Below are 12,758 nucleotides of genomic sequence, written 5' to 3'. Positions count from 1 at the left end.
CTTGCAGAAAAAAAATGAAGCGATTTGAAGGAAGCATCAAGAGACTAAAATTAAAAACATTTGCAACAGAAGCTGGGATCATTCATAAGATTTGAGGACTAAATCAAAAGGTAGCTAGTCGCAGTTAGTATGGCACGAGACATTTTTGGTTTCTTCTCTATCTTACAAAAGAAAGTTCATATGGCTAAGTTTTTAAGGTTTCCTCTTACTCCAGTATCATGACCATGACCATGCTTTAACCCTATTCGGTCCAGGGGGGGGGGGGGGCGGATTCCGCCCCCCCTGACGGTTTTTTTTTAATAACTCCTGATTGCTTTCTTATATGGCTATGATACTTACTGAGTTTCAACATTTATTTATAGACACCTGCATGCTAAATTTTTAGGTCCCATACCATATAGAGGCTTTGATATTGGCCATTACTCGAAACTACCCCCAAAAATCTCTATGAAATCCTTATAATGGGGAAAATATAATAACTCCTGTTAGGATTATCCTTAGAACTTGAAACTTGCAACACAACTTTGTTTCGTCAAGAAGAATCATTTTGGATAATTTTGACACGTGACTAATCCGATTTCCCGATTTTGTCGGATTTTACCCGAAAATCGGGAAAAAACGGATTTTCGGTCAATTTTTGGCAACTTTTTATTCGATCCATGTAAAAACCGGAAGATATGTTAAAAACATTTTATTTAGCTTTTAGAAACTTCAAACAGAATGTAAAAATGCGCTCTAGAACAAAAGTAATTATATTTTAAGCAGATAGTGGCATTTTTAACAATTTTCAAGGTTCTGATGACGTCACAGAAAATGTGCTGACGCAAGCAAAAATTTATTGCCGCCATTTTGTTCCTTTTATGACGTACTATAAGTGTGCCAAGTTTGATTCAATTTGAACAATCCTATGAAAAGTTATTGAGGGGGGGCGGAATCCGCCCCCCCGGTCATAGTATGTTCGAAAATCCCCGGACCGAATAGGGTTAAGACCGGAAATTTTGGTAATTTCTTACATTTTTAGACTTTCCCATAGCATCATAGCACAATCTTAAAATTTGGACCAGGAACTTTGCCCCTTATAATTTGGTAAGTTTTTCTAAATTTCGAATACATAAGAATATTTTTAGCAAGATTTGATGCATGTACCCGATGGGGTGAGAACATGCCCAATTTGGGATAATTCAAGAGGCCTAGGGAGACAAACGCCCAAAGACAAAACACACAAAGCAAATTGAACTTATTGCACTTGAACAAACTTTGTAGCTGCTAGAGTGCTTGATTCATTTCCAAGAGGTTGTGGGTGCAATCCTACTTAACGGTTGTTGCCTATTAAACAGAAATTTAGAAGGTTTCTGTAGCTCAAATGTAGACTTTAATACTTTAGAACTGCTTTTGTTGTCCATCCTGGAAAAAATTGATAGGGTGTTTCCATCGAAATTTGGAAGGCTAACCACGTAAAATATAAATTACTTCTTTTTGTTGTCAAGTCAACGGTTTCTCATTTCGGGAATAATTAAGGCAAGTTCAAAAATGACTAGATGCCCAAATTTTGCCCTCGTAAATATATGTGGCATTTTCGGCGAGTTTACAAACTCGTAACAATTAAATCACAAATATCTGGTGTTAGAGTCATTTGGGCACCAAATGTAGGGTTGGTCAGTAGATCGACGAGCCAAAACTAAAAAACTAATTTTTAAATAAGCACGACTTATTTGGAAAGCGAAATGCATTGATAGCCATTTAATAGCAAAAGTGGATATTTTTTTAATTACTGTAACAGGTTACTCACTCAATAAGTCAAAAATTGTAAAAAAAAAGGGTCGGTCGGCTGACCCTACCACCAGGTATTTGTGGTGTTCGCCCTACTAGCTAGCTACTGGTTTTCCTGTAGCTGGCTATCAGTTAGGTAATAATATAGCTAATCCATGTTTATTCCAGAAAAAAATTTGAAACTAAATAATGGATCGTGCAGCTTACAAAACATAGCTAGCTACCTTGTGTGTTAAACCTCACCTTGTTTTAATCTTCACATAATCTGGAGAAAAGCATACCACAGATAATACCAGGTAAAATTGATACTTAAAAACTATCAAATAAAACACTACTTGACGCATTATAATTGTTCAAATTACCTAATCTTCCTTCAGAAAAAGGTACAGGAGCTTTTCAATCCAACTCAAATTAATAAATAAATAATTTAAAAGCTAAAAACAGTTTTAATTACTAATATTTTCTATTAAGATACAATTAAAATATTAAGATAAAATTGCAAAGTAATTGAGAAATTACTTGTACCATAATTATTTAAAATACAAAGACATGAGGCATATTTTAGGTCTGTAAAGTACACGTGTCTAAATTCCTGTCTACGTGTTTAAGTTATAGTCTGGAAAAAAGACGAAAGGGGGGGGATACGAACTGTACATATTGGCTTTTTTACTAGATTAGCCTCTTGGTCCAAACTTATTTGTTCTTCTAGACAAAAAATTACCCTACCTTTTGTGCAAAAATATAAGTCATATTTCCTTACGCTGATTTTATATAATTTTTTCTATCAAGATTTGAGATTCTTAATAATTCTGTTGGTATACTTTGCGTAGCAAAAGTGATCCACAAATTTTCATTTGATACCCAATTTTTATTTTTATTAAATTGGCCATAACTCTGCTATTATTAAGTTTAACCTTAAAATGTTTTTTGGCTTGGGTGGTATTACCACTTATCTCAAAATAAAATTTAAAAAGAATGTACTATCAGAAGATGCCCTAAGTGGGGCATCACTATTACAGAAATTGGCTTATTATTTTTGAAGGTTTTTGTTATTACTGCAGACACCTCACATTTCTTCGTTTACTCGATATTTAGGATAATAATTTCATTGCTTTGTTTTTTTAATTACTTTCTTTCACTTGGTTTTAGTTGTATCACCTTCTTCGAAGCTATTTTATCTGTGCGCCATGCCAAGGAATTGTTTTCCATGACCGAATTTACAAAAGTGGCTATCTGGATTGTCTTTCAAATGTTCCTGTGTTTTTTATTGATTTATTATCTTGTTATATGGCGTGAAAAGGTTAGTCCACCTCCTGGTTGAAATTGTATCAGATTTCTATTTTCATAAAAAAGTATAGCCACTAAATTCCAGTCCTTTCATTTGTTAAAATATCTTTAGCGCCTACGATTTTGCAAATTATTATTACTTGTATAAAAAGAAATTAATTTAGCAGAATATACTTTTATTTCGTTCGGTATTTTTTTTTTTTTTTTTTTGCTATTAAAATGTGAAAATATGATGATGGAAAAGTTTTCACTGCCGCTTCCATCTTCTGGATTTCCCATCAGGGCATTTTGTTTTTAGAAGTCAGCTAAAAAGGACTATCCTGTGGAATTAAAAAAACAATCGACGAATACTTACAATCTTCGTTTTAAAGAAGACACGATGAGTCAAGATTATGATGGAGATGCAGAAGAGAATTTTGAAAAGCTGAGAAAAAGAAAACCGCTCCACAGAGCAGCCAAAGCAAAACGCTAAAATCATCAAACTTTTGTATGCCGTTGGGTAAGTTTAAATAATTTTGCTTTGTGATTGTCGTAAACACGAACTGGAATATCGTTGTCATCGACTATTATTATTATTATTATTATTATTATTATTATTATTATTATTATTATTATTATTATTATTATTATTATTATTATTATTATTATTATTATTATTATTATTAACGAATATTTTTACAGGATAATCCGTCAATTAAAAACAAATATGTTAATACTGTCTCAAGGGAGTCCTGCATAATAAAATCTAAAAAATATATGTTAAAGTTACTTACCAATATATTCACAATATAGTTAAAACAAAATATACTATTTCTTAAAAAAAAAGTAACGAAAGTAGCTCATAGTGTGAAAAGAGAAAACGGTTAAAGGAACACTATCGTAAAAGGTAAAGGAAAGGGGGCCGGAAAAAGAGAATGGCAAAAAGACTACATGTCCGGCTAAGAGAAAATGTAAGAAAAAAAATCGAACCACTGCTAAAGCAAGTACTTCTTAAGCCTACCTTTAAACGTATACAAACTATCATTATTTGTAGCAAAATTGATTTTATATGCATGTTTAAGAAATAAATATCCATGTCTCAAAATTAGTTTAATAAGCATTTTTAAGAAATGCATATGTATATATACCTTATGGGACAAAATTTTTGTGGGATAAAATTTTCGGCACCTCAAGAAATTTTCGTCACTTTTGTCCGACGAAAACTTTTGTCCATTTTGGATTTTTTTATGTCTTATTAAAACTTCAATCAGCTAATATACAGGTGAAGGCAAATACCACAAACGTTGTATATCCTTAGCAAACCTATATTCTTCAAATAAGCATCAAAGGTATTTTGTGTAATTTCGTAAAATATATAAGATCAGTTTTGTTTTTTTATGCTACGGTTTCTTCATTTTCTGATGATTTGGTTAATGAATACGATACGATATAAGTTTTTTCCCTTGGTTTATAATTCTGATGCCGTCTCGTATATGATTGGCGGCTTTTTTCTTTTATCCTGTAGTTTGACCACTTCCCTGTCATCACATTCTTTGACTTCTGAATATACTTTTTGTTATTAGTAATCATATGAATATAATGATGTAACGAAGTTCTTCATTTTTTGATGTGTAATGAAACGTGTACCTTTAAACGTTAACATTAGAGGAATTTATAAACCCCCTGCTGAAATTGGAGATGGCCGATATTTTGTACTTTGGACTGATCCTTCGATTTTTCAGATCCTGTTGTTATGGTTTTTTAAATCGCGATTTTTTCAGCGATAGTTAATCAAAGTTTATTCATTCATACATAGCCAAAAAGCATTTTTAACCACCTATCAAATAGTATAAAAAAAATTGAAACTTTTTAACTCGTGAAAAGTACAGAGACATTTTTGAAACACACCCTGCCTTCAAAGTGACTTTATTTACAAAACTACTTCGTTTCCAAATCTCATTCGATGTTCTATAGGATAATGATAGATGTATGTAAAAACGATTTTTCAATTACTTTCCACAATGTCCCAGTTTTTGATTTATTTTACTTTTTCTTTAAGATGTATTATCTAGGGAATCGTTTATTTTTTGAAAACAAAAAAAATCGTTTTTAGATAAACACGTTGGCTACAGCACAGCAGCACTCTCCCTTGTAGATCTTCTGTAGTTTTGTAAAAGATATTTGAAATGTAATAAATGGTATACGAAAAAAAACACTACGAAAAAGTGTTTTAAAGATTTTTTAAAATATCACACCTTTCAAGCATACTCATAATGATGGTGATACTTTCACACTTCCGACGCGATGAATATTCAGAATCCCTTGTCCCTTTAAATTTTATTATTCGCAAAGACATAGAAATAGAACTTTCTATGTCATTTAACATTTTTCTGTGACTTGTGTTGTTGTTTTTTTCAGATGTAAGATCTTTTCGGAAAGGAAATATAATTTATTTTTAAAAGTTATACTCAAGAGGATGATAAGTGTAAAACATTCACTCTTAACTCTTCAATATTCCCCTTCGAAAAATAAATAAATAGTTTCACCATTGGGAACATCGTCGTTTTTTTAGTATAAATGGCTAATAATAAAAAAATCGATTTTTTGATACAATAAAGGTATACTGTCACCTTAACCATAATCTTATTAACCACAAGTAATACTTGTCTTTGTTTCACTCTGTTTTTACTGTGCTGTAGAATTGGTTTTTAATGAACAGTTTTCGGAAGTGTCTAATCTTGTGTAGCAAGCATGAATGATGACTTCATTTGTGAATTCGAATGAATGAAGTTTTTCTTTTTTGTAGATTGATAGCATTGAATTTGAACGAGTTCCAACATTTTGGTCGACGTCAGGAAGAGCTTATATACATGATGTGACTGACACACGTATAACTTTTAAAAAATAAAATTTAATTTCTTAAACATTTCATCTTCGTTTTTATTCCATTTTATTCACTGATTTCATCACAAAATACGCAATTACAGAAAGATAGTTGTGATATTTCATACCAGCAGGGGACAATTTTAATATTGTAACTTTTATATAATCGTATATGTTGTTTTTAACGAACGTTTCTCATAAACTTTTTTGGAAGCATTTCTTAACCCTATTTTTTAACACATAACTTACCTTTTATTTATTATGGCTTCATGTTTTAATATATGGATGTATATTTTCACAAAAATAACAAAAGTGTATTTTCTGTCATCCAACCAAATGTCTTTTTGTATTGACCGCCCCTTTCATATGAAGTAACAAGAGGATCGGTGAAAGAATAATAGCTTGAAAAATCTTTACGCAAAAAATTTAAACGGGCAGTTAATTTTGTTAAAAAAAAATTAAAAAAGCAGCGAAATTAAGAAAAAACGCTAGTTGTTTTTTAGCTATAGTGTGTCAGTGGTGACGCATGCAATTGCAAATTCTGACTAAAATTTGATGTGTATTGAGATAAGAATTGTAATGTTAATAGAAAAGAGATTTTTGTTTTTTTGACTTTTTGACCTGTCAGGGTTTTTTTCTTATGAAAATTTCATAAATATTCAGGAAATTTTATTAGGACTTTCTGGACAGTCCTGCTTACCGAATAAAGTGTGGAGCACTTTGAACCGCAGTTACGTTTTGTGATTTTGAAGTATCTCATACTCGTATGATGTACATAATAACATATAACTTTTTGACCGCATCAAGAAGTACTGGTTTTATTGTAACTTTTTTACCACATGACAAGTTATTGTGGGATATTAAACACCTCTGTAACTGCTAAATTGCGCGACTCACTTTATGTATTGAGGAAAGCCATCATATTTTTCTTTTGCAAAATTTACAAAATTTTATTCTTGCGAAATAATTGGACTACCTTACTTCACGAAAATTAGAAAATTTTATCTCGCAAATTATAATTCAATTAGTGTGTATTTCAAACCCGTCCCCAGGGCTTGCCTTTGGTAGGCCAAACTCGGCCCAAGGACTTTTTAGGTGAACGTTTTGATGTTAATGCAGAGCCTCGGTCATTTGAAAGATATTCACGTCCTCTTCTACACTTCTACATCTTTCTTAACAGCAGCAATTAAAAGAAGTCATCTATTTTCATATTTTGTTCTTACCAAGAACAACCATTCTGTGCAGAGTACGTATATTGCAAAGCTTACAAATGCGATTATATCCACATTTACTCATACATTTCATACATTAGCATGAATCAGACGTTAAATCGTCAACTAACAGAATCTAAATTGACTTAAAATGATCCTAGAAACAAGAATGTTCCTTTAATACAGTGGTTCTGTTTAACCCTGAAGGAAAGAAAAACCCCAAGGATTAACCCTATTCGGTCCGGGGTTTTTCGAACATACTATGACCAGGGTGAGGGGAACTTTTGCATTCTGTTTAAATTTTTCTGAAAGCTAAATAAAAGTTATTTAACACATTTCCCGGTTTTTACGTGGCTCGCATAAAAAAATTGCCCGAAAATCCGGGTTTTTCCGATTTTCAGGTAAAATCCGACAAAATCGGGAAATCGGATTAATCACGTGTCCAAATTATGCAAAATGATTCTTCTTAATAAAACAAAGTTGTGCTGCACGTTTCAAGTTCTAAGGATAATCCTAACAGGAGTTATTAAATTTTACCCATTATAAGGATTTCATTGAGATTTTTAGGGGTAGTTTCGAGTAATGGCCAATATCAACGCCTCTGAAAGGTATGGGACCTGAAAATTTTGTATGCAGCTGTCTAATAGATAAATATTAAAACTCAATAAGTTTCATAGCCATATAGCATAGCAATAAGGAGTTATTTAAAAAAAAACGCCATGTCCCCCCCCCCTTCGGACCGAATAGGGTTAACGGTTGAGAGTTATTATGTTCCACATATAGAAACAGTTTTGACAAGAGCTTTCCCTGACTACAAAATCTCTAAATGTTCCTTTACTAGATTCAGTTAATGTGTTTGCTAACTTGTGTCTAAGATCTCACAACAGATAAGAAGCAGATGAAATCACAATAGATGAAATGCTTTTTATGGCTGTATTTTAAAATATAATTACTTTGGTATTCGTTTAGTTGTGAAAAATAAAAATGTTGATAAAAGTGTTGCGAAAACCCATCGTATGCCTTCATCGTTTTATTCAAGATTACCTATACCACACATGTGGCATTTCAGCTAAGGGGTTTTGCTTTTTGTTACGCGCGTTCGTAACCAATAGGCGGAATATTCCGAGCGGAATGATTTTGAGCATTTTTGATTGATTGGCGGAATCTTCCGCCCTTAAAAAGTAAAGTTGGTTTCAATTTTTGAATGGCGGAAATTTCCGCCAGCCAATCAGAAGACTCATACTTCCGAACTAGAGGCATTAACACAAGTCAAAGTTGATTCAAATCTTATTTAGATTGAGATAGAATATTTGTTTGCTAGCTTCTTTTTATATTTTTCTACCTTATATAACAAATTTATGTAACAAGATTCACACTTCTGAAAGTATTCGATTTTTTCTTCGTATCTGTTTGTAAAACGCTTCATCCTCAGCATTCCGAAATTTATATCCTAAAAATTTCCAGTTGAAAATATCAAGTTCCAATAACTCCTGCATATTGTTTTTATGTCTTGTAATTACGTCATCGACTATTTTCGGTAACGGTAAATTATACCGACGTATAGTTTGTGTACATTCTAATAAACATTTTCGAAATCGGTTGGATACGTTGTGTTTGAAACCTGTTTCCTTTTTGTATAATTGTACGGTAACAAAGAATTTTGTTGTTTTGCTTCGCTTTGAAGTAAACGAGAAATGGATTCTTCCTATATTTTCGGCATTGTATGAATTTCTTGATAAAAATTTTTGAAAAAAGGACAATGTTTTTAAGCGTTCAGTGATGTGTTTTAAATGGTTGTCACTGTCGATATGGAATGCTGATTGAAACGAATGACAGGAAAAGTCATTTAAAATAAATACTTCCGTTTCTTCGATATCATTACGATCAATAGAGATAACGTTGCATAAATGCGATCTTACAAAGTCCGAACATTTCATAGCATTTGCTTCTTCTATACTTTCCCAAGTATAAAACTCGTTTTCAAGTTTTAACACGTCTGTAGTTTCCGAACATAATAATTTCAACAGTTTGGATAGTTCGTTTTTATTCCGCACGTACAATCTGGTATTATAACACAATCTTTCTTCGATCAATTCTCCGTTTCTTCGCACGTAAAGTTTTTTTTCAAACCCGTTCGAGTAAGGGGTATGTTGTCTTGATTTTACTAACCTAACTACCCCATCAGCAGCCTCTGGTTTCCCAACCTTCCATCGACGCTCTTTCTTCATTTTCTTAACACTTGGTGTTGCTGTTAACCTTTTGTGTTTGTATGCAAGCATGTGTGACTTTTGTTGGTTGATGATCTGCTTTGGTTTTTATTACGAGAGCTCAACTTTCCACTTTTGTAATACAATAACCTACTTTTTTATAGATACACTTTATAGATAAATATTCTTCTTCAAGTTTTTTAATCAAGTTTTTCAGTAACTAATTATTCCAGCATCTATTTACCATGCGTTTGCAACATTTCTAACTTCTTTTAATTTCTTCTTCTTCTAAGCTTTCAATAAGAAATGTACCTGCTACTAGCCGATCCAACTTTAATACAATAATCTAACAGTTACACGCAACTTTTTATAACTGTCTAGTTCTGACATCATCAACAGCAATGACACCAGTTTGTCCAACCTTTTCTTTGCTGTCTCCGACGTAGAGACTCTTGCACTTGGTTGACAGTTTCATTGCTTTGAAGAAAGGGAGGGTGATGTTAATTAAAATCATTAGCAATGTTAATGTTTATTTACTAAACCAATTTATCTTCAGCAACTTTGTTCGTATGTCGTAAGAACGAATGTATTAGTTTTATATGACATTATATGAACGCGTACTTTGGAAACTTAAGGACGAAAAGCAAAACAAATCGTAATTGAAAAATGTCTGGTTCGTAAATTTGCAAATTTAATGTTACAGCTACGAGTTCAGAATAGTTTTTTAAATTGCAGTCTATAAAAAATTAACAACAATACTTGAACGATACATGCTCTTTCTTTCGCATTAAACCCTTAATCATCTATTTTCTGGTTAAGGTTATAGCAGATCAAATGTAATTTTCAAAATACTTATCCGAGTCAGAAACTACAGGACGTGACGATGTTTAGTGGTCAAATTGTGGCTTGACTATTGTTTTTTTTATAAATCAGTGCTTTATTACACTCAAGAAAAATGTTGCTTTAAGATGTCTTACGTATAAGAAACTCTATTAACAACTAGTTACATTTTCTTCGCAAAAAAGAGCAAAAAATTTAACTGTTTTACTTCTTTCTTGTGGTTTTGCGCTTAAGGAACATCCTAAGTTGTCAGTAGCCCTTTTTGAGTTGTCCGAACTACTTCCTTATTTACTAAGTGTTTTATCTCTATAATAATAGCCGTCGTCTGTCTGTTCGTGCGTCAAAAGCGACTTGTGTTAACCACGCACGAAATACAAAATACGCAGGGACGAGAAACCCGTCGGGCCCCCACCGGCACAGGGACAATTGCCGCTAAAATAAAGGTCCATTGAGGAGCGGAGTTTTATATAAATGACCAATCAGAAACTAAAGCTCTTTATATTTCTTAGCAACGATTTTTACGTTATCGGTCCGAAATTTGGTAAGCAGATTGAACCAACTCATTGCTAGAGAAAGAAAAGTTTCTTAACTGTTTGCTTTAATTTTTCTTTCTTGATACTTCTATTTGTATTCTAACAAGATTGCAGTTTCTTTTACTTTCGGGTATTTTTTTTATTTGTTTACTGGTTTATTCACCTATACTTTATAGTTAGCTAGCTAGCTACTAGCTAAGCTACCTATTCAGCCACCTAAAGATTTTTATTAGTTTTATTTGCCTCTTACTGTCACGTTCTCTAGCCATGCAATTAAGTAGTTAGCTACCACTTTACTGTAATATAAAATTTAGCAAAAGTCAAAAGTTTATTAATGAGACACAGAGTACCTGTGCTATGTGCCTATCCCATGTTGTTAAACGACGGTCTGTTTCCTGTGTTTTATTTAAACTAAAGTATTTTGGAAAAGGCTATTAAGCTTGTAGGCATGTGCGACACATTTTACCTGTACTAAGTGCTAAGCTCAGTGTTAACAATGGACTGTTTTTTTGGAAAAGCTGTTACGCCTAGAGCATGTGCGATGTGGTTTACCTGTACTAAGGGGTCAGCCCACTGTGACAATTACTTTTTAAACTTTCTCGGGAATCACGTCTGTACGGGTGTGCAACACTGTTTACCTGGACTAACCGCTCGACCCCGTGTTGGTAATGGACTGTTTCTTGTGTTTTTATTTAAACAGAGTCTGCGAGAAAGTTTTTTCAAAAGGGTATTGTCTCTACACGCCCTTCAACTCTGTTTAACTGTACTAAAGGCTTAGTCCGATGTCACGATTAATTTTTTAACGTTTACTGAAACTTATTCCGCAAAATAAAATAATATTGACTAATTATTTTTGCTATGACGGAGTAACAACGGTTTGTAAACTCTGTTTTTATTTCAGCTTTTGTTGTGGGAAAGTTACTTTTTGAAAAATATGTGATAGTTGCAACACTATAATGGTGTATGCGCTTTACTTGATTTACGGCATACTGCATACCTGTAATAAAGCACCCACCTGACCGTGTGGCACAGTTTACGACTCTTATTAAGCACTCCTCAGGGCGTTCAACGCATGGTCACACCTTGACTTGTGGCTTACCCCGGCGTTTCGACGCCGGGTTTCCCGGCTAGTATATATTATAATGCCCGTATACGTCTGTCCATCCGTCCGTCTGTCTGCAAAATGGTAGCTTATGTTGTGTTTGAGGTTATCGAGACGTTAAGTTCAGTTGAAAATATATAGAGTAGCATTCGCACGTGTTTTTACTGCTTCTAAATACAACAATGGCGACGAGTACCTTTTTACCAGATATTCCCAAATTAATGAAATGCACAGTGTTGGTATACGTTGGAAGAAATATGTTAGTAGATTTAATAACTTTATAACGGCAATGAACATCGAAGACCAAACAAGAAAGAGAGCTTTGTTATTACATTACGGAGGATTTGAATTACAAATGAATGAACGAATGTTTTGAAGTTTGGAATTTTCAAAAAACAATACAGAATGATGGCGAAACTTTTCAATCTTATTATGTACGACTTAAAACTATTGCTTCATGTTGTAATTTCGACAGTATCAACCAACAGATCAAAACACAGCTAATTTTAGGAACAACGTCAAACAAGCTTAGAAAATACTGTTTCAGTAATAAAGAAGCATCTCTACAGGACATTCTTACACGAGGTAAATTATACGAAGACGTGGAGCATCAATCTCAAGAAATTGAAGCTAGAGCATTAAACCATATAGGTGACGCTTCACAAGCAGAGGAAGTTCAAGTGTTACATAAACAAATTGCTGATCTACAAATGCAAATCCACAAAAAAGAAACACCAAGTAAGTCATGTTGTAACTGCGGAAATGCTTGGCCCCATGCAAAACAGTGCCCTGTTAAAAATCAAGTATGTCGATCTTGTGGAAAATTGAATCACTTCGCACGTGTATGTCGCTCATCTCGTAAACATAATATGAACCCACCACCTTCTCGTTACCCCGTTCGTTCCGTTCAACCAGGCACTGAACAGTCGGTCGACCCTCCGACAGA

The 12,758-nt window shown here is 33.2% G+C and overlaps 1 protein-coding gene across 2 annotated transcripts in view; it reads left to right on the top strand.

Moving 5' to 3' along the window:
* LOC130646915 (phosphatidylserine synthase-like) overlaps window positions 1–5,991 on the top strand; it is a 54,999-nt gene extending 49,008 nt beyond the window's left edge. The window contains exons 11-13 of one of the 2 annotated variants that reach the window (XM_057452577.1): window positions 2,920–3,070; window positions 3,356–3,556; window positions 5,843–5,991. In XM_057452577.1, coding sequence (XP_057308560.1) covers window positions 2,920–3,070; window positions 3,356–3,529 — 325 coding nt within the window. In that variant the 3' untranslated portion in view covers window positions 3,530–3,556; window positions 5,843–5,991. Of the gene's footprint in view, window positions 1–2,919; window positions 3,071–3,355; window positions 3,557–5,842 lie in introns of those variants that run through there. The other variant, XR_008982788.1, reaches the window with a different exon arrangement.
* The last annotated feature ends 6,767 nt before the right edge of the window (window positions 5,992–12,758 follow it).

Source organism: Hydractinia symbiolongicarpus, chromosome 6 (assembly GCF_029227915.1).
Source record: "Hydractinia symbiolongicarpus strain clone_291-10 chromosome 6, HSymV2.1, whole genome shotgun sequence".
NCBI classification, from domain to species: Eukaryota; Metazoa; Cnidaria; class Hydrozoa; order Anthoathecata; family Hydractiniidae; genus Hydractinia; species Hydractinia symbiolongicarpus.
Note: the sequence above shows the minus strand (reverse complement) of the source record. Positions and strands in the feature narration are given on the sequence as shown.